This window comes from Lithobates pipiens, unplaced genomic scaffold (assembly GCF_037356315.1).
Source record: "Lithobates pipiens isolate NorthernLeopardFrog02 unplaced genomic scaffold, aLitPip1_a1.2 Scaffold_16, whole genome shotgun sequence".
NCBI classification, from domain to species: domain Eukaryota; kingdom Metazoa; phylum Chordata; class Amphibia; order Anura; family Ranidae; genus Lithobates; species Lithobates pipiens.
Window position 1 is genome coordinate 112,132,852 of NW_027507748.1, and position 19,477 is coordinate 112,152,328.

Consider the following 19,477-nt stretch of genomic DNA (forward strand, 5'->3'; position numbering starts at 1 on the left):
ATATGTGCTTTTTTCTGGAAAGGGAAAAAAATCGTTTTTTTGTTTATACCATGTCAAAATCGAAATAAAATGATTTGATTTAAAAAAAATGCCTGTAAATGACCCATGTGCATGAACCTAAAGGTTTTATTAGCAGCAGAGATAAAGGTAGATTTACTAAAACTGGTGCACTCAAAATTTGGTACAGCTGTACATGGTAGCCAATCATCTTCTTACCTCAGCTTGTTCAATTAAACTTTTTGCAATAAAACCTTGTTTTAGTAAATAAACCCCATACAGTTATACTCCACGTTTTAGTACACAATGGGGTTTATTTACTAAAGCTGGAAAGTGCAAAATCAGGCTCACTTCTGCATAGAAACCAATGAGCTTCTAACCCCAGCTTGTTCAATTAAGCTTTGGTAATAAAACCTGGAAGCTCATTGGTTTCTATGCAGAAGTGAGCCTGATTTTGCACTTTCCAGCTTTAGTAAATAAACCCCACTGTGTACTTAAAAGTGGGGCATGCCTGTAGTGTGATGGATCAAAACATCCCTATGATCCCTTGCCATCTGAGCTCTGAGTATAATCCCTGTGTAAGCTCCGTGTTGGTCTGTTTTGGAGTCTACACTGGGTATATGACCTGTTCTCCTCCTGAATATGATGCTCGAGCCTAGCAATTGGTGATTCAGGCCTGATCACTGCATCCTGAGAGGTAAAGGAGATGATTATATGCATATCTGAAAATAAATTCTTCATACCCCAAAGTGCCCTTAAGACCCCTTTCACACCACACCGCCCATTGCGTCGGCGGTAAAACGCCGCTATTTTTAGATTTGCGTCAGATTTGCGGCGCATTTCGGCCGCTAGCGGGGCGCTTTTATCTCCCGCTAGCGGCCGAAAAAGGGTTAAAACCGCCGGCAATATGCTGCAATAGCGGCATTTTGCCGGCGGTATTACAGCGCTGCACCATTGATTTCAATGGGGAGCAGCGGTGGAGGAGCGGTAAACACACAGCTCCTTCACCGCTCCAAAGAAGCTGCTGGCAGGACTTTTTTTCTGAAGTCCTGCCAGCGCACCGCTGTAGTGTGAAAGCCCTCGGGGCTTTCACACTACACACAATGGTGCAGCTTCTTTAGGGCGGATTGCAGGCGCTATTTCTAACGCTTAGGCGCCTGCAAAACGCCCTGGTGTGAAAGGGGTCTACTGGACAAAGTGGTATTCTCTTTAACTTCAGAAAAGTCCAGGGCATGGTTATGCAGTATGGCTTGGGTGTCTGAATCAGAAGACTAGCTAAACAGAAGTGAAATCCTTGACCAGATAAAACAGTTCAAATACAGTATACTGTATATATTCTTCTGTTATGTTCTGCTTTATGCATATATCTAATTGAAATGTGTCATCACAGGTGATGCATTAGTGATTTTTTAATTTTCACTGGGGAATTCACAATTAGAGCTCAGCTATTTTTTAAATAAACACTTCTAAAATGATAAAGCTTACGATGCTTTAAAGCAAAAACATTTTTGGTTTATTAAGTTCTAGCTTATTTAAAGATATTCAACATTGTTCTCTTCACATTTTGACAAACCTCAGAGCATTTTTCCCATATTTTTGTCATCAGATTTGATATAAAATCCTTTGCCTTTTGGAAATCATGTGGTTGTATGCTCCCTGAGCCATCGAGGACTATGGCGATCTCCGTTCCTGTCAAAATTAACAGAATATGTTTAAAACAGAGCCAGTATAAAATGTAAATACAGTATCTCACAAAAGTGAGTACACCCCTCGTATTTTTGTAAATATTTTATTATATCTTTTCCTGTGACAACACTGAAGAAATGTCACTTTGCTAGAATGTAAAGTAGTGAGTGTACAGCTTGTATAACAGTGTCAATTTTCTGTCCCCTCAAAATAACACACAGCCATTAATGTCTAAACCGCTGGCAACAAAAGGGAGTACACCCCTAGGTGAAAATGTCCAAATTGGGCCCAATTAGCCATTTTACCTCCCCGGTGTCATGTGATTACTTAGTATTGCAAGGTCTCAGGTGTGAATGGGGAATAGGTGTGTTAAATTAGGTGTTATCACTCTCACTCTCTTATACTGATCGCTGGAAGTTCAATATGGCACCTCATGGCAAAGAACTCGCTGAGGATCTGAAAAAAGGAATTTTATAAAGATGGCCTAAGCTATAAGAAGGTTGCCATGACCCTGAAACTGAGATGCAGCACAGTGGCCAAGACCGTACAGTGGTTTAAAAGGACAGGTTGCACTCAGAACAGGCCTCACCATGGTCAACCAAAAAAGTTGAGTGCACATGCTCAGCGTCATATCCAGGCATTGTCTTTTGGAAATAGACGTATGAGTGCTGCCAGCATTGCTGCAGAGGTTGAAAGGGTGAGGGGTCAGCCTGTCAGTGCTCAGACCATACGCTGCACACTTTATCAAATTAGTCTGCATGGCTGTTGTCCCAGAGGGAAGCCTATTCTAAGGATAATGCAAAAGAAAGTCCACAAACAGTTTGCTGAAGACAAGCAGACTAAGGACATGGGTTACTGGAACCATGTTCTGTGGTCTGATGAGGCCATGATAATCCTATTTGGTTCAGATGGTGTCAAGTGTGTGTGGCAGCAAACAAGTGAGGCATTCAAAGACAAGTGTGTCTTGCCTACAGTCAAGCATGGTGGTGGGAGTGTCATGGTCTGGGGCTGCATGACTGCTGCCGGCACTGGGGAGCTACAGTTCATTGAGGGAACCATAAATGCCAACATGTACTGTGACACACTGAAGCAGAGCATGATCCCCTCCCTTTGGATACTGGGCCACAGGGCAGTATTCCAACATGATAAATACCCCAAACACACCTCCAAGACGACCACTGCCTTGCTAAAGAAGCTGAGGGTAAAAGTGATGGACTGGCCAAGCAAGTCTCCAGACCTAAACCCTATTGAGCAGCATCCTCAAACAGAAGGTGGAGGAGCGCAAGGGCTCTAACATCCACCAGCTCTGTGATGTCATCATGAAGGAGTGGAAGAGGACTCCAGTGGCAACCTGTAAAGCTTTGGTAAACTCCATGCCCAAGAGGGTTAAGGCAGGGCTGGAAAATAATGGTGGTCACACAAAATATTGACACTTTGGGCCCAATTTGGACATTTTCACTTGGAGGTGTACTCACTTTTGGTGCCAGAGGTTTAGACATTAATGGCTGAGTTATTTTGAGGGGACAACAAATTTACACTGTTTTTCAAGCTGTACACTCACTACTTTACAATGTAGCAAAGTGTCATTTATTCAGTGTTGTCACATGAAAAGATATAATAAAATATTTACAAAAATGTGAGGGGTGTACTCACTTTTGTGACATACTGTATATAGTATACAGTGCAATCTAAAAAAATATTAAACCTAAGCATAAAGGACAGGCGTACAGAAAGTTACCTCTGGTTTTAGTTAAAATAAATATACTGTATACCAGTGGCGGCCCGTCCACAGGGGGCGCTTGGGCACCGCCCCCCCCCCCCCTCCAGGCAGTCACAAAAAAATGAAAAAAACATTTTTTTTTAAAGCTGGCCCTTAAGTGCACTGTGTTCAGACGCCAGACACAGTGCACCTATGGGAAGCACCCCGTCTATGCAATCACTAGGTAGCAGACATGTCGCTTAATTTGTGGGCATTTAGCCCGCCTTGTGGCGCTTTCTGAAGCGCCGAGTAGCTTCCGCCTGTTCGTAGTATATATTACTACGGCCGGGCGATTTGATTGACATCTGAGTTTGATGTCACTTCCTGTTTTCTCTCTCCTATTGCGCCCAGGAGAGAGGAAACAGGAAGTATGAGAGGACGGACCTCTCCACAGGAGACACCACTGGAGAGGACAACACACTGCAAGGTAAGTAAGGGGGAGGGGGGTTTAATGTGAGGCTGCTGCAATTTGGTGGTACACATGCTCCTGCAATTTGGTGGTGACACATGCTGCTGCAATTTGGTGGGACACATGCTGCTGCAATTTGGTGGGAAACATGCTGCTGCAATTGATGGTGACACATGCTGCTGCAATTTGGTGGTGACACGTGCTGCTAAAATTGATGGTGACACATGCTGCTGCAATTTGGTGGTGACACGTGCTGCTGCAATTTGGTGGGACACATGCTGCTGCACTTTGGTGGGACACATGCTGCTGCACTTTGGTGGGACACATGCTGCTGCAATTGATGGTGACACATGCTGCTGCAATTGGTGGTGACACATGCTGCTACAATTGATGGTGACATAGGCTGCTGCAATTTGGTGGTGACACAGGCTGCTTCATTTGGTGGGACATAGGCTGCATGTAAGGAGGGGCTCCATTGGGGGCCCCTGATGTAAGGACGGACTCCACTGGGGACACCTGGTGGCAGGTGACGCGGCTAGTGACACGCTCAGGGCTCCTACGGATTTTGCATTATGGTGAGTTGAATGATTTCATTTTATATTACAATGTTATAGTAGAAATAATGGTCTTCAATCATCCTGACACCATAACAACCATGGTGCCGGGATGATTGAAGTGCTAACACCAGGTGTTTGGAATATCTTTATCTGCTGATTGTTAAACTTTCTAGAATACACATATTTCTTTTGTTGTGTAGGATCTGGGCCTGCTGTCCCTCCATACCTCTCTCCCTCTCCCTCCGTCCCTCGTTCATGTCAAACACTAACCACACCACCTCAGAGCCATGCCCACTATTTCGCTGAAGCCATGCCCATTTTCACCAAGTGGCAGAGGTCAAAAAGGAAGAGCGGGGTCTGGCTCCCCCCATCCTAAAACTGCACCAGCCGCCATTGCTTTATACTGTATATGATGAATAACAAAATTGACACAATTGTTTTTGTCATGGCTGTTTTTCGGGCTCAACTAATTTATACCTGGAAACCTGATTTATGACAATATATATATATATATATATATATTTATATACATATATACATATATATGACTGCCTAAGAAAGGTGCATCAGGTTGCATGTATTATATGCAGGACCTTGGGACCTTGTATATATATATATATATATATATATATATATATATATATATATATATATATATATATATATATATATATATATATATATGTATATATATATATATAGAGAGAGAGAGAGAGTGAGAGAGAGAGCTTAGTGATGGACGAACTTCCGACGGGACGTTTCGCGAACGCGGCCGATAGTTCGCGAACCGAAACGTTCGCGGCGGGCCCCATTGACTTCAATGGGAGGCGAACTTCGCAAACCTACAGGTCAAATTTGCAGCCACAAAATAATTCATAGCTTTGCAAACATAGTCCCACCACATGGCCAATGACATAACACATGTATGAGGTGAATCTGGGATCGACAACTACAAGCATTCTTTTTTTATATGGGAAATTGTTGTGACAATTCAGGACTGTGGAGCGCAAGAAGGCAATGGAGGAGAGGGAAGGTCAGGGACCAGGGTAGGCAAAGAAGAGGGTGCAGGAGATGATCACCAGCAGCATGACATACAGCAATGACACCTGCACTGTGATAGAGTCATCTGACAGCAGCACTGTGATAGAGAGCACTGACATCAGCAGCGTGACATACAGCAATGACACATGCACCGTGATAGAGTCATCTGACAACAGCACCGTGATAGAGAGCATTGACATCAGCAGCGTGACATAAAGCACTCACACCAGCACCGTGATATACAGCACTGACAGCAGCACCGTGATAGAGAGCACTGACATCAGCACCGTGACATAAAGCACTCACACCAGCACTGTGATATACAGCACTGACAGCAGCACCGTGACAGAGAGCACTGACATCAGCACTGTGACATAAAGCACTCACACCAGCACAGTGATATACAGCACTGACAGCAGCACCGTGATAGAGAGCACTGCCATCAGCAGCGTGACATAAAGCACTCACACCAGCACCGTGATATACAGCACCGACAGCAGCACCGTGATAGAGAACACTGACATCAGCACCGTGACATAAAGCACTCACACCAGCACTGTGATATACAGCACTGACAGCAGCACCGTGATAGAGAGCACTGACATCAGCACCGTGATATACAGCACTGACACCTGCACCGTAAGCAGCCCCAGGAGGAAGTCAGCACAGCACAGGGATGGTGGGAGCCCCTCATAATGAGCATAGCACAGGGATGGTGGGATCCCCTCATAATAAGCAGCCCCAGGAGGATGTCAGCATAGCACAGGGATGGTGGGAGCCCCTCATAATAAGCAGCCCCAGGAGGATGTCAGCATAGCACAGGAATGGTGGGAGCCCCTCATAATAAGCAGCCCCAGGAGGAAGTCAGCACAGCACAGGAATGGTGGGAGCCCCTCATAATAAGCAGCCCCAGGTGGATGTCAGCATAGCACAGGGACGGTGGGAGCCCCTCATAATAAGCAGCCCCAGGAGGAAGTCAGCACAGCACAAGGATGGTGGGAGCCCCTCATAATAAGCAGCCCCAGTAGAAATATGACACCGCTCAACCTCTTCAAAGAGGAGGGTATGGGCATATAGTACGGTGTGCTTTTTTTGGACAAGGAAGTGAGCCAAATGAAGAAATAAGGTCTCTCTGCTCGATTAAAAAAATTGTTTATAGACATATACATGGTCTACTGGTCACATGTGTTGAATTCCTCCAAGATCCATGCCTCATTCATTTTTAGAAATGTGAGGTAGTTAACACTGTCGTGAGCTAGGCGAGTACGCTTATCGGTCACAATGCCCCCTGCTGCGCTGAACATCCTTTCGGACAGGACACTGGATGAGGGGCAAGCCAACAGTTCGATTGCAAATTGGGCAAGCTCTGGCCAGAGGTCAAGCCTGCCCACCCAGTAGTCCAGGGGTTCATCACTCCTCAGAGCGTCCACATCGGCCGTTAACCTGATGTAGTCGGACACCTGACGGTCTAGGCGTTCCCTGATGCTGGATCCGGATGACACCTGTCGATGGGTCGGGTGAAAGAATGACCTCATATCCGAAGTCACCAACACATCTTCAAACCGGCCTCTTCTTGCATGCGCTGTTGGTTTGGTGCCCGCAACTCCTTCTCTGGGAGTGGGAATTGCTCCTCTGCCAGCGCACGCAAAAGCAGAATGCAGCATTTCTCGAAGCAAGGCCTGGAAGTGCTGCATTCTGACAGCCCTCTGTGACGGCGGTAACATTTCCGCCATTTTGTGTTTGTACCGGGGGTCTAAGTACGTTGCCACCCAGTACTGGTCCTTGACCCTTATGCTTTTTATAAGGGGGTCACTATTAAAACACTGGAGCATGAAGGCCCCCATTTGCACTAAAGTGGAAGTGGTGTGGTGGCCTGGCTCCTGCTCATCATCCAGGATAATGTCGTCCTCTTCATTCTCCTCTCCCCATCCACGCACAACAGGGATCCCAGAAAGGTTTAAAGCATGCTCTTCTTGCTCCTCCTCATCCGCCCCGGCACCATCCTCCTCTGACTCCTCTTCAGACTCCTGTTGTTGACTTGTCTCAGATAGAGCAGCCCCCCCTGGGAATTCATCCAGCATTGCGACTTCCTCATCTTCCCGCTCCTGCTCCTCCACAGCCTGATCAATGACACGACGCAATGCACGCTCCATAAAGAAGGCATAAGGTACCATGTCACTGATGGCGCCATGGCTGCGACTGACCAGTTTGGTGATCTCCTCAAATGGCCGCAGAAGTCTGCATGCGTCGCTCATGAGCAGCCACTGGCGCGGTGAAAAAACCCCCAGCTCCCCAGAGCCGGTTCTGCCGCAGAGTTCATACAGGTAGACGTTAACTGCACGTTTCTGCTGGAGCAGCCTACCAAGCATATAGAAGGTTGAGTTCCATCGCGTCGGGCAATCGCAAATAAGACGTCTGACCGGCAGATGGTGTCGCCGCTGAATGTCAGCAAGGCGAGCCATGGCCGTGTAAGATCTTCTGAAATGGGCCGAGATTTTCCTTGCCTGCCGCAAGATGTCCTGGACCCCAGGGTATTTGACAAGGAATCGCTGCACGACCAAGTTTAAGACGTGTGCCATGCATTGCACGTGCTTGATTTTGCCCTGTTTCAATGCGCTAAGCAGATTGGCACCGTTGTCACACACCACTTTACAAACTGTCAAATTAAGGGGTGTTAGCCACTGATCTGCCTGTGAACGCAAAGCTGAAAGGAGTGCCGGGCCAGTGTGGCTCTTGGCTTCCAGGCACAACAGACGCAGCACGGCATGGCAACGTCTCACCTGGCATGTCGAATAGGTTCTGGGGAGCTTGGGCGGCGCAGCGGAAGAGACGCTAGCAGCGGAAAAGGAGGAGTCAGCTGAGGAGGAGAGGGAGGAGGATGGAGTAGGAGGAGGAGGAGAAGAAGAGTCAGGCCTGCATGCAATCCGTGGCGGTAAAACCAAATCTACACGGGTGCCACGGGTTACATGCTTGACGGCCATCAGAAGGTTCACCCAGTGAGCAGTAAAAGTGATATACCTTCCCTGCCCGTGTTTTCTAGACCACGTGTCTGTGGTCAGATGTGTCTTGGCACCGACACTGTGTGCCAGAGATACATTCACTTGCCGCTGAACATGGCCATATAGCTCTGGGATGCCCTTCTCTGAGAAATACTTCCTTCCTGGGACCTTCCATTGTGGTGTTCCAATGGCCACAAATTTGCGAAAGGCCTCCGAGTCCACCAGTTTATATGGCAGTAGTTGGCGGGCTATCAGTTCTGACAAGCCAGCCGTCAACCGTTGGGCAAGAGGGTTATCCGGCGTCATCAATTTTTTTACGCTCGAAAATTAGGCCCACGGAAGCCTGCCTTTTTGTAGAAAAACGTGAGCTTGGTGTGATTGAAGGTGGAGTGGAGAACAATTGTGAGGAGAGAGGAGAAGGAGAAGTAGAAGACGAGGCTGGACGGTGAGAGCCTGCAGTGTGGCTTTGTGTGTTCCATTGCTCCCACTTGGCTCGGTGATGGCTGCTCATGTGCCTTCTTAAGGCGGTCGTCCCTAGGTGAGTGTTGGGCTTACCATGACTAATGCGTTGACTGCAAAGATTGCAGATGGCAACGCTATTGTCAGCAGCGGACATGTTAAAAAAAGCCCACACTGCGGAGCCATGTGCCGGTGTCCTGGGAGCGCCAGATGTGACCATACATGGTCGATGACTCGCTCCTGATACATTTGCAGTCTGCTTTGTCCCTCCTGTGCAATGTAAGTTATTCCTGCTTCTCCTCCCTATCTGCTGGTCCATATCTCCCTCTGAACTCCCCTCCTCTTCCTCTCTTGTGGGCACCCACGTGACATCACTAGACACGTCATCATCAACGTCACCTTCCCCACCGCTATAAGTAGAGATCTCGGAGTAGGCAGCAACACCGGGGACCAACCTCCTCCTTGGGCTGATCTGGGTACTGTCGTCAGACTGCTGAGTAGCGGTTGTTGCTACCTCCTCTTCCTGATCCAATACCAAGAGTGGCTGCGCATCAGAAATGTCCTCTTGATATGGATCGGAAAATAATTCCTGTGACTCAAGCGGAAGGTATGTGGTGGTGGTGGTGGTGGTGTTGTTGGTGGTAGTGTCTTTGGGGGTGCACATAGCAGAGAGTGAAGAAGAGGGTGCAGATCGAGAGGATAAGGAGGGTGCAGAAGAGTAAGGCTGAGCGAGCCACTCAACCAAGTCTGGTGCGTCCTTTAAAGTAATTGAACGCACCTTCTGCAACTTCCCACTTTGGCTCAAGCCTGTTGCTCCTGCCCTACCCCTACCACCACTGCGGAAGGGCCTGCCTCTTCCTCTGCCTGTCATTTTTTAAATGACCCTGTGACAAAACTCTCAGTCCCTATACCGATGAAGGACTGCTGTAGTATAGGGCAGCGGTCAGCAGTAGTGCACCTCAACCTTATGTATTGTGGACCGATACCAGTCCTTATAGAATGGCAGACTGTACCTCACTCAACCCTATGTACTGTAGTACCCTATACCTTACCAGTCCTTATAATGACTTTTGTGGACCAAGTAGGTTGTGTGTGAGTGATTAGCAGACTGTATGTCAGTCCCTATACCGAGGAAGGACTGCTGCAGTATAGGGCAGCGGTCAGCAGTAGTGCACCTCAACTCTATGTACGGTATTGTGGACCGATACCAGTCCTTATAGAATGGCAGACTGTACCTCACTCAACCCTATGTACTGTAGCACCCTAGACAGACCAAGTTAACAGTCCTTATAAGGAGCTTTGTGGAACGAGTGGGTTGTGAATGATTAGCAGACTGCAGCAGAAGGGCAGCAGTCAAGTATAATATTCTTTCTATATTTGGAAGAAAAAATATTATACGTGTACAAGCCTATTACCATACCACTGATACCAGTCCTGAAAATAACCTTTGTGGAACTAATAGTAACAGCTACTGATTAAACTGACCCTCACTGCCTGACACACTGCTTCCTGCCTGTCCCTATATAAACTGACAAAACAGAGGCTACTGGAACAATAACTGGAATAGCACTTTTGTGGACCTGATACTAACAGCTAATGATGATGACTAAACTGACTGTCCCTACAGCAAACACACTGTCCTGTCCCTTTCTCTAAACTGACAAAAGACACTCAGGCTGCTGCAACAATCACTAGCACAGCACTGCCTATCCTGAACTACACCTAACACCTATACCAGTCCTGAAAAGAACTTTTGTGTACCAAATAGCTAGCGATTTGGGTCACTGTAATCTCTCTCTGCTCCACACAGCAACCTCTCCCTATAGTGACAGAAGAAAGAATGTAAAATGGCCACCGGATCAGGTGTATTTATAGGTTAGGGGGAATGTCCAAGTGTCCATGTGCTGTAATGTCTCAATTGGCTGTCCTGTACCCCATGATGGATGTGTCATCACAGGTCAAAGTTCTTTTACACAGTAAACGCGGAAGTCATCCGGGCGAACGGCGCCAATAGTCCGCCGAACGGGCAGACCGCGAACAGCCGAAATTCGCCGCGAAACGACCGCCGGGTGAACCGTTCGGCCATCACTACTCTGGACAGGCCTAAAATTGTCACCAATCCTGGATAATATTAGGTTATTTGTGCTTTACATATAGCATCTTCTTTGATGTTATCTCAGGAGCAACTGTACTGAAAATCTAAATGCATTTATTCATAGGACTTGTACAGATTAGCAGTCATCAGCATTTAGCTATTTCCACTACCAGGTCAATGGCACAGCATACAATGCATAGTACTGTCCACAATGGATGCAAAATCTTTGTTGTCTGAAGACTGTGCTCTGACTGGTACTGGAGCATGAGCAGTAATAGCATTTCAACCAAGCATTGGGGTTTATTTACTAAAACTGGAGAGTGCAAAATCTGGTGCACCACTGCATAGAAACCAGCTTCCATTTTATTTGGCCAAGCTTAATTAAACAAACTGACGTTAGAAGCTGATTGGCTACCATGCATAGTTGCACCAGATTTAGTACTCTCCAGTTTCAGTAAATAGGCCCCATTATGTTTAAAAGTCAATATGAATTACAACTAGGTTGCTTCTTATAACCAGTTTTTTTGTTTTTTTGTCTAAAGCATACATAGAAAATAGAATTACACAATTTTTAAAAGCAGTCAAATAAATTGTTTTAACTTACCACTGTCGTCATCTTCATCATTGTTGTTATTATTGTTGTTAGTATTGTCATTAATATAGCTTTTCATTTCTTTGGGATCATTCTTCATTTCCATTATGTTACTGCTGATCTCTATTTATAAAGATTTTTTTTTTGCTTAGAGCATACATAAAAATATAATAACACATTTTTTAAAAAGGGTCAGAAAAAATTGTTTTAACTTACCACCTTCATCATCTTCATCATTGTTGTTGTTATTGTTGTCATTATTATAGCTTTTCATCTCCTTGGGATCATTCTTCATTTCCAATGTGTTACTGCTGATCTCTATTTATAAAGGAAACAAATTAACAAACACAAAAAGGCACACGAAATGAATGACTCGTATTTTATCGTATTTTATCAAGTTTTATTACCTAAACAGAACTCCAAAAATACAAATTACACCCTTTAGTCAAGTAATGTAATCAATAAAAACTCAATATTAATGTAACAAACTAACAATCATACTGCCATAATTTTCATAAATGTCTCTTTTTTTAAATTTCTCAGTATTTCTTTAATTTCATTTCTCAGTATTGCATCAATTCAGATGGTAAACCAGCACAGTGAGCCAGTCAGAATCTTTACCATTATATATTACTGACATGTTTTAGACCTCAGGGTCTAGATGGAGAGAACAGGCTTAAAGGAGGAGAAGAGCGCAACTGTCACCTAGGTGCTCATTTCTCTTTCACTGGAGTTGGCAGAACAGCAGGCTCTAAATTAGGTAGTCAGTATAAATTTGCTAGAACGCCCATAGTTAAATGACTTTCTACTACTACTGCATTCTGATATTTTTAAGTTCTTCTTAAGCAGTAAGAATACTTTTACAGATAGAGTAGCGCACTGGGTGTCGAAATACATGAATTGTGTGCAAACAGATCTGGAAGTAAGTAACGTTCTTCTATGGCTGAATACAGGCCAGGAACGTCTAGGTGCATTCAGTCTAGTTGCTTTAATATAAACCAGTAATATGTGCACCCAGGGACCAGATAGCCTGGTTTTATGCATCCAAATGCATTTAAATGAGTGTAAAAGCAAGTAAACACAGGAGAAAGTGATCTGAGAAGAATAGCATTTGTTTATACCACCCAGATCAATATCAACCGTGTTTAATGCAGGAGGCCTGTGTGCATACAGCCTAAAGTGCATCTATAGCCAGAACTTTTTTTTGTTTTGTATAGAGTGGAAACCCCTGGCAGGTTTTACTTCTATCTGAAGCTCTGTTAGGCCTAATGCACACTGGGTGTTTCACCCCAGTGCATGAGGTTCCGCTGCAAGCAATGTGTGTTTGTCCCTGGGTGCATATTGCCCTAAACCTAAGCACCAATAGGTACATTTTCCAGCTGCAGCAGCCGTCAGCCTCTCAAAGACTTTGCAGGTTGCCAGCAGTGGGGCTGGACAGTGCATCTGTACCTTCCACCCGCACATAAACACCTGTGCATCAGGGCTAAATGCTCAATGTACATGAGGCCTAGGAGAGATTTACATGACTTTTTGATCTGGGTGCAAAATTTTATTAGACAGGAAGTGAGAGGATGTCTGTAACAGGGACAAAGACAACAATAAAAATCTGACAGAGGTTCTAGCATTCTTCATTAGTTAACGTTTATACTAAAGGCTCACATTTTTCTTATAAATAATAAACATGTTATACTTACCTGCTCACCTGCATGGTTTTGCACTGAGCAGCCCTGTTCCTCATCTTCTTATAGAAAGCGGTCCTGGCTCCTCCCCCTGCCAAGTACCCCCATAGCAAGCCACTTGCTATGGGTACACTCGTGCTTGCTCACTCCCAATCCCCGCTCTGTGTGTCTATAACACAGAATGGACTTGGCCAGGCCCACCAGTTCCTCCTTACTGGCTGTTATTGATAGCAGCGTGAGCCAAGAGAACAAGCAAAAGGGAAATTAACAACAGGTGTCTGCCACAGGCCCCCTAACCTGAATGATGAAGAGGAGACTGACAGTTAGAAATGGCAGCAAGACAGGTCAGTCTTATTATTATGGCGAACTTCTGTTATCCAGATACTGACTGGGCAGATGGAACTGCTCAGACATCCAGGATTCAGCATTTCTTAATGTCTTGCAGGACAATTTCTTGTGTCAATTGGTGGAAGCCCCAATTAGAAATAATAATCCGGTAGACCTACTAGTTACAAACAACATAGATCTCATCGCAGATGTGGAAATAAGGGATAACTTAGAAAACAGTGATTATTGAATCATTGCTTTCAATGGAAATCATAGGAAAAGGAGACACAAGGGTAGCACAAGGACACTACATTTCAAAAGAGCCAACTTTACTAAACTGCATTCCATACTGCATGACATTAAATGGGCATATTAAATAATGGCATTAGCCAGTGCATTGCAATGGGCAACAAATATAAAATAACTAAAGTTAAGCCTGCGTGGCTAAATTCTCGCATAAAAAGGCTTAAAAAAAAACTGTCCTTTAAAAAAATAGAAGGCTGAGGGATCACCGTTGGCATTCCAACACTACAAAGAATGCAATAAGAAATGTACGAGTACAATCAGGGTGGCTAACATAGGCCACAAGAGACACAAAGCAAAGGAAAGTAAAAATAATCTTTCCAAATGTTTAAAATATAATAATAGTAAAAAGACATGGTCAGAGAATATTGGCCCCATAAAGGATAATTAGAGGAAGTTGGTTACAAGTGACAATGAGAAGGCAAATGTGGTAAATACATTCTTCTCAGTTTTTACAAAGGAAAAGGAAGGGTATATTAAACAAGACTGTATTGTTAGTAACACAGCACAGGACATACACTTGTGGCTGACAGAAACCAGTCGTCAAAAAAATATAAAGAAATTGAATGTGAATAAATCACCTGACCCAGATAGTTTACATCCGAGAGTCCTCAAAGAACTTAGCCATGTTATAACCAAACCTTTATTCTTAATCTTTAAGGACAGAATAGAGAATGGCACCAGCTGATTGGAGAAAAACTAATGTGGTACCAATATTCCAAAAAGGGTGAAGATATAGTACATACCTGGAAACTAAAGACCAGTCAGTCAAACATCAACAGTATGTAAACTATTGGAAGAAATTGGTAAGGGACCATATCCAACAATTAGCTGACAAAAAGGGTATCATTAGTAGTAATTGGCATGGATTTATGAAAGTTTGTTCTTGGCAGACCAACCCGTTAATATTCTATGAGGAAACAAACTGTAATCTGGATAGAGGATTGCCTGTGGATGTGGTATATCTGTATATTGGCAAAATAAGGTTTGTTGGTATTGATGATAGTATAGATACCTGAAAACTGGTTGCAGGAGCATGTCCAGATGGTGGTGATAAATAGCATATATTCTGAATGGTCTGGAGTAGTAAGTGGGGTACCCCAAGGCCCTGTCCTAGGACCAATTCTGTTTAATTTGTTCATAAACGATATGGAGGTTGGTATAGATAGTTCAATATCAGTGCTTGCTGATGATACAAAGCTAAGCAGGGTAATAGCTTCACAGCAGGATATAGAAACTTTACAAGAAGACCTTGATACAATAAAGGGGTGCACAACTACATGAAAAGTACATGACGTTTAGTCTTGAAAAATGTAAAGTAATACAATGATGTGTGTAAAAATGGATTTCCTTGTAGGTCAATTCTTGAACCTTACTATGTATGTCCTCCCCTCTCATTGATGATCTTTTTTTCAATTTGCATGTTTGTGAATTTACTATGAAACACATATTTTCCTTTCTGGTTCAGCATGGCAGGAGATAGATTACCTTTCCTCTAACTCCTCTGTGTGTGGACAGGCATATGGAGTCTGTTGTAACCAGCTTGTAATATGGGTTTGTGTTCATCACCCAGGTCACATGCCATTTATTGCACACTTTTATGGCATTTTGCTCAATGTTACCCTTAGCAGTTGTGGAGGTACACATTTAATTTTATGTTCAAGGGATATGAAAGGATACCTGTATATGCCACTCAGGTATGGGGGAAATCTTTCTGGTGTTCAGGTCACTGGATAAAACGCATCTATGTTTCATTACCTTAGCTAGGTTATGTGAATGAAAAACAATAGTATATGTATAAATAGTGTACGCAGCGGTATAGTTTGTTCAGCTGCATATGCTATTTAGCCATGTAGTTGTATTGTTTGTGTTATAGCTTAAAAGTAGCATGGTTGCTCTCTGTTGTTTTTGTTCCATGTTATCTGTTAAACCTTTATAGTATATTCCTAACTTTTATTTCTGACAATAACACTTCAGTTACAACTTACCATTATTTATCAGAGCTTCCACTTTGCCCAACAAGTTATTAGGCTTGTTTTTCTCCATCACCAAACTATACACTGCATAAAAGAAAATATATATCAATGTATTTGCTGGGAGAAACATGTTCTGTAGTCATAGGTGTGTGTGGCATATTGCATTAGGGTGTGCACTCCAACACATAAACACACACCTGTGTGTATGGGTATGGGGGCAGAGGAATGAATATTTCAATGAACATAGCAGCCAGCACAAGGGACACTTCTCCATTCAATGTAAGTACTGTTCCTGGTCCTTGTTTTAAAAAAAATAACTAAACTTAAAGTGATTGTAAATGATTACCTTGTAAAACAACGTATTTCGCTTAAAATAGAAATGAAAGGCAAAACATTTTGAATAAATATAAAAAACATTATAAATACTTTTTTTCCCCCTTTTTTTATAAATGATCACATCCCCTCTATTCTCAGCTGCATACGAGCTGGGGGAGGAGAAGCAGCAGCACACTGAGCTTCCTAGTGAAAGGCTATGCAGTGTGAGCGTGTCAGGACAAGTCTGATCATTGAAGGAAAGTAAACTGAGTCCCCAGCATAGCAAGAGAACTGAACACAATGTGTTCTCCTGCTCAGTGTGGTAAGTTTTAAGAGGAAAGCAAGGGGACTAGCAGAAACACCTGGGATTTTACATAAACGAAGCAATACAAAGAGAACAGGATACTTTTTCATACAAGTACATGATACAGCAGACACATTTCAGGAAAATGAAGTGTTGGGGTAACAAAAGCTTTGAGCTTTCAGACAGCATTTGGAATGGAAATAAAATGCTCTCCTGTATAAATTTAGATTTTCCTGCTTTTTTTTGCACAGAAAGTAATATATTCTCCTGGCCTGGGAGCATGGGCCATGTGTAAAAAGGGAGCTCTGACAAGGACTAAAGTCAGCTAAACATGGATTGAAATTTGGACGATTCAGCAACGAGCGGCTGAAGTTCAATCCATGTATGGACCCCCTGGCTTTACAGAAGTCAATTTACTGACCAATTGCACTGTTGGATTTTCCCCACTCAATCAGCACTGCAGACTATAGACTGCAGCGCTGATTAGTTTGTTCTGATGGCAGGGAGGTCTCCCCATTGTCAGAGTACAATAGCTCAGCGGGAGGATTGTGACACCCACATAGAAAAGAGCGGACTCATCTATGGGCTGCCAAGGGGTCTATTTCTTTTTTTTAAAATCACTGTACAAATATGATACATGTGCATAGCCACAACAAGAAAATGCCATATTTTGTCTGAATGGTTCCTATGATTGTCCACACCATCTAACAGCTGTAATGCATTTTTTTCTTTCTGATTGAAGTATTTAAAAAATATGGCATTTTTTCATTGTGGGCTTCCCCTGAGATTGTGCAAATGTTTCTCACATTGATTGTTTTGAGTGATTGTTCACTCAATAAAGCAGGCTGCTCCTACACCGATCCCGGCCTCTGTTAACCATTACAAAAAATCAGGTACTCAATCACAGAGCAGATCACTTTTAGGTCATATGTACTATCAGGGTTATATCAGTCTGACCACTGACCTCACTTGATCATCATCTGAACAATCTACAAAACCGCTTCTTCTATTCCCCTTCTATTGCTCCTAAACACAATCCTGCCACTATTCTGCATCTTCTGTAAATACAGAAAGATATTAATCTGCTCAACTATGAAAACACTATCGGCTTCAGTGGCTTTAAGCCACTGTATCATCCCTCCCACACTGATTATTTTGGACAAGTGTTTAAATTTTTTTTTTAGACATTCAAACGTGGACTTTGAATTTGTGGGCGCGTTAAAAGCACCTGCACACAGAGCCATATGCTTATTGGTTACTAGTGATTGGGGTGGCACACCCCCTGCGCATAGTATGGAGTTTATATAGGAGTCTGAAGCCAGCTACATACAGTTCTTGTAGAATGACTGGATTTTCAGTACACTTTTCTCACCTTTGTTTGGTTAATTATTTTTCCTGTGATTCTAAGCTCTTAACTATCTTCAGGCTATAAGGAACCCATCCAATATGCAGCCAACAGTGGCTGTGAAAAACTAGCAGTTCGGGACTTAAAGTAATTGTGAACATACAATGTTATAGACATATTCTAAAACAGTTATAACTGTGTTATAACTGCTTTTGCTTAGTTTCAGAAATGATCTTTCTTACCTTTTTACAAACTTAAAAATGTCTATCATGTGACCATGCATCTCTTCCATCTCTTCTTCCCAATAGTGGGGGTTACAGGACACTGTTCAGACACACAATGTACCTGTATTGCATAGTCTGTTCAGCCTGAGATAAGATACTTGAGCAAGGGGCATGTTCAAGAGGCAGGCTGTGATGGGGGGGGGGGGGGGGGGGGGGTGCCAGAGGCCGGCTGGGATTGGTTGGGAGGCATGATGTTCAACAAACTACCCAAAACAATCATGCTTGTGTATGCACCTCTGAAAGGCAAGGCAAAGGATGAAAACTGACCATGCCAAAACAGATCAGCTTCTGTGCTCTGTGTGGTCAGTTTAGAACAAGGAAAAAAGGTGACTGGCAGGATAAACCAGGTACATCAGATGGAAGAAATACATGAAAATTATAGAGACTAGAATTTATCAAATACAAAAAATGTGAACATACACATAGAAAAAAATATGTTGTATTTTGGGTAACATACACTTTAAAGGGAACATGTAAGAATGGAAAAATGGGAGCTGCCATTTAATCCTATTGTTGACCTAACTACATAGATATTTTAAAACCCTCTGTAGTGATTAAATGTGCCTCATTAAAGTGCAAACAAATTATTATAAAAGTTCTTATGATGAAGTCCAAAAACAACATTAAATCAGTGCCACACACCCATACAATAACTGCCAGCAACAAAGGCAATACCACTGTTCTGTTCTGAAGGATCATTCCTTCAGTGATCAGAAAATTTACAGTGCTGTAAGCATATTAAAGTACAAAATAAAGAAAAATTATAGAATTCACATGATGAAAATAACAGTGAATAATCTTCCAACGTCCCAATCAGCCAGATATTAAACTCAACCAGCTGATTGGGAATGTGAATTCTATCGTTTTTCAGTATTTTACACTTTATATGGTTACAGCGCATTGAATTTTCTGATCTCTAAAGGACTCTGATCACTAAAGGACTCTGATCACTAAAGGACTCTGATCACTAAAGGACTCATATTGCCTTTATTGCTGGCGGTTATGGTATGAATGTGTGTGGAGCTGAGTTATGTTGTTTTTGGACTTCATCATATGAACGTTTATAATAATATGTTTGCACTTTTATTGAGGCAAATTTTGTCTTTTGAGTATATAGCGCTGTATTTTATGTGTTTTCATTTATTACTGAGGGACTGAGCATATTATGTCTTTGCTAGCAAATATATACATTTTTTTGGGGGGTGTTTAGCACTGACTTTCAAATTTGGAATTCCTCTGTAGTGATTATTTTTCACCAGTACATTGTCAGATGTGTGGGATTACATTTTGAATATCATTGTTATACCATGTAACATTTTCTGTGTTATGCCTGGTACACACGGTCAGACT

General features: G+C 43.2%; 1 protein-coding gene across 1 annotated transcript in view; it reads right to left on the reverse strand.

Annotated features, from left to right (window-relative positions):
- ITGAE (integrin subunit alpha E) overlaps positions 1-19,477 on the reverse strand; it is a 162,415-nt gene that overhangs the window by 97,612 nt on the left and 45,326 nt on the right. Inside the window, exons 6-9 of the mRNA XM_077480274.1 lie at positions 15,892-15,963; positions 11,811-11,912; positions 11,607-11,717; positions 1,571-1,686 (exon numbers count right to left, since the gene is read on the reverse strand). Of these exons, the coding sequence (XP_077336400.1) occupies positions 1,571-1,686; positions 11,607-11,717; positions 11,811-11,912; positions 15,892-15,963 (401 nt within the window). The remainder of the gene's footprint in view (positions 1-1,570; positions 1,687-11,606; positions 11,718-11,810; positions 11,913-15,891; positions 15,964-19,477) is intronic.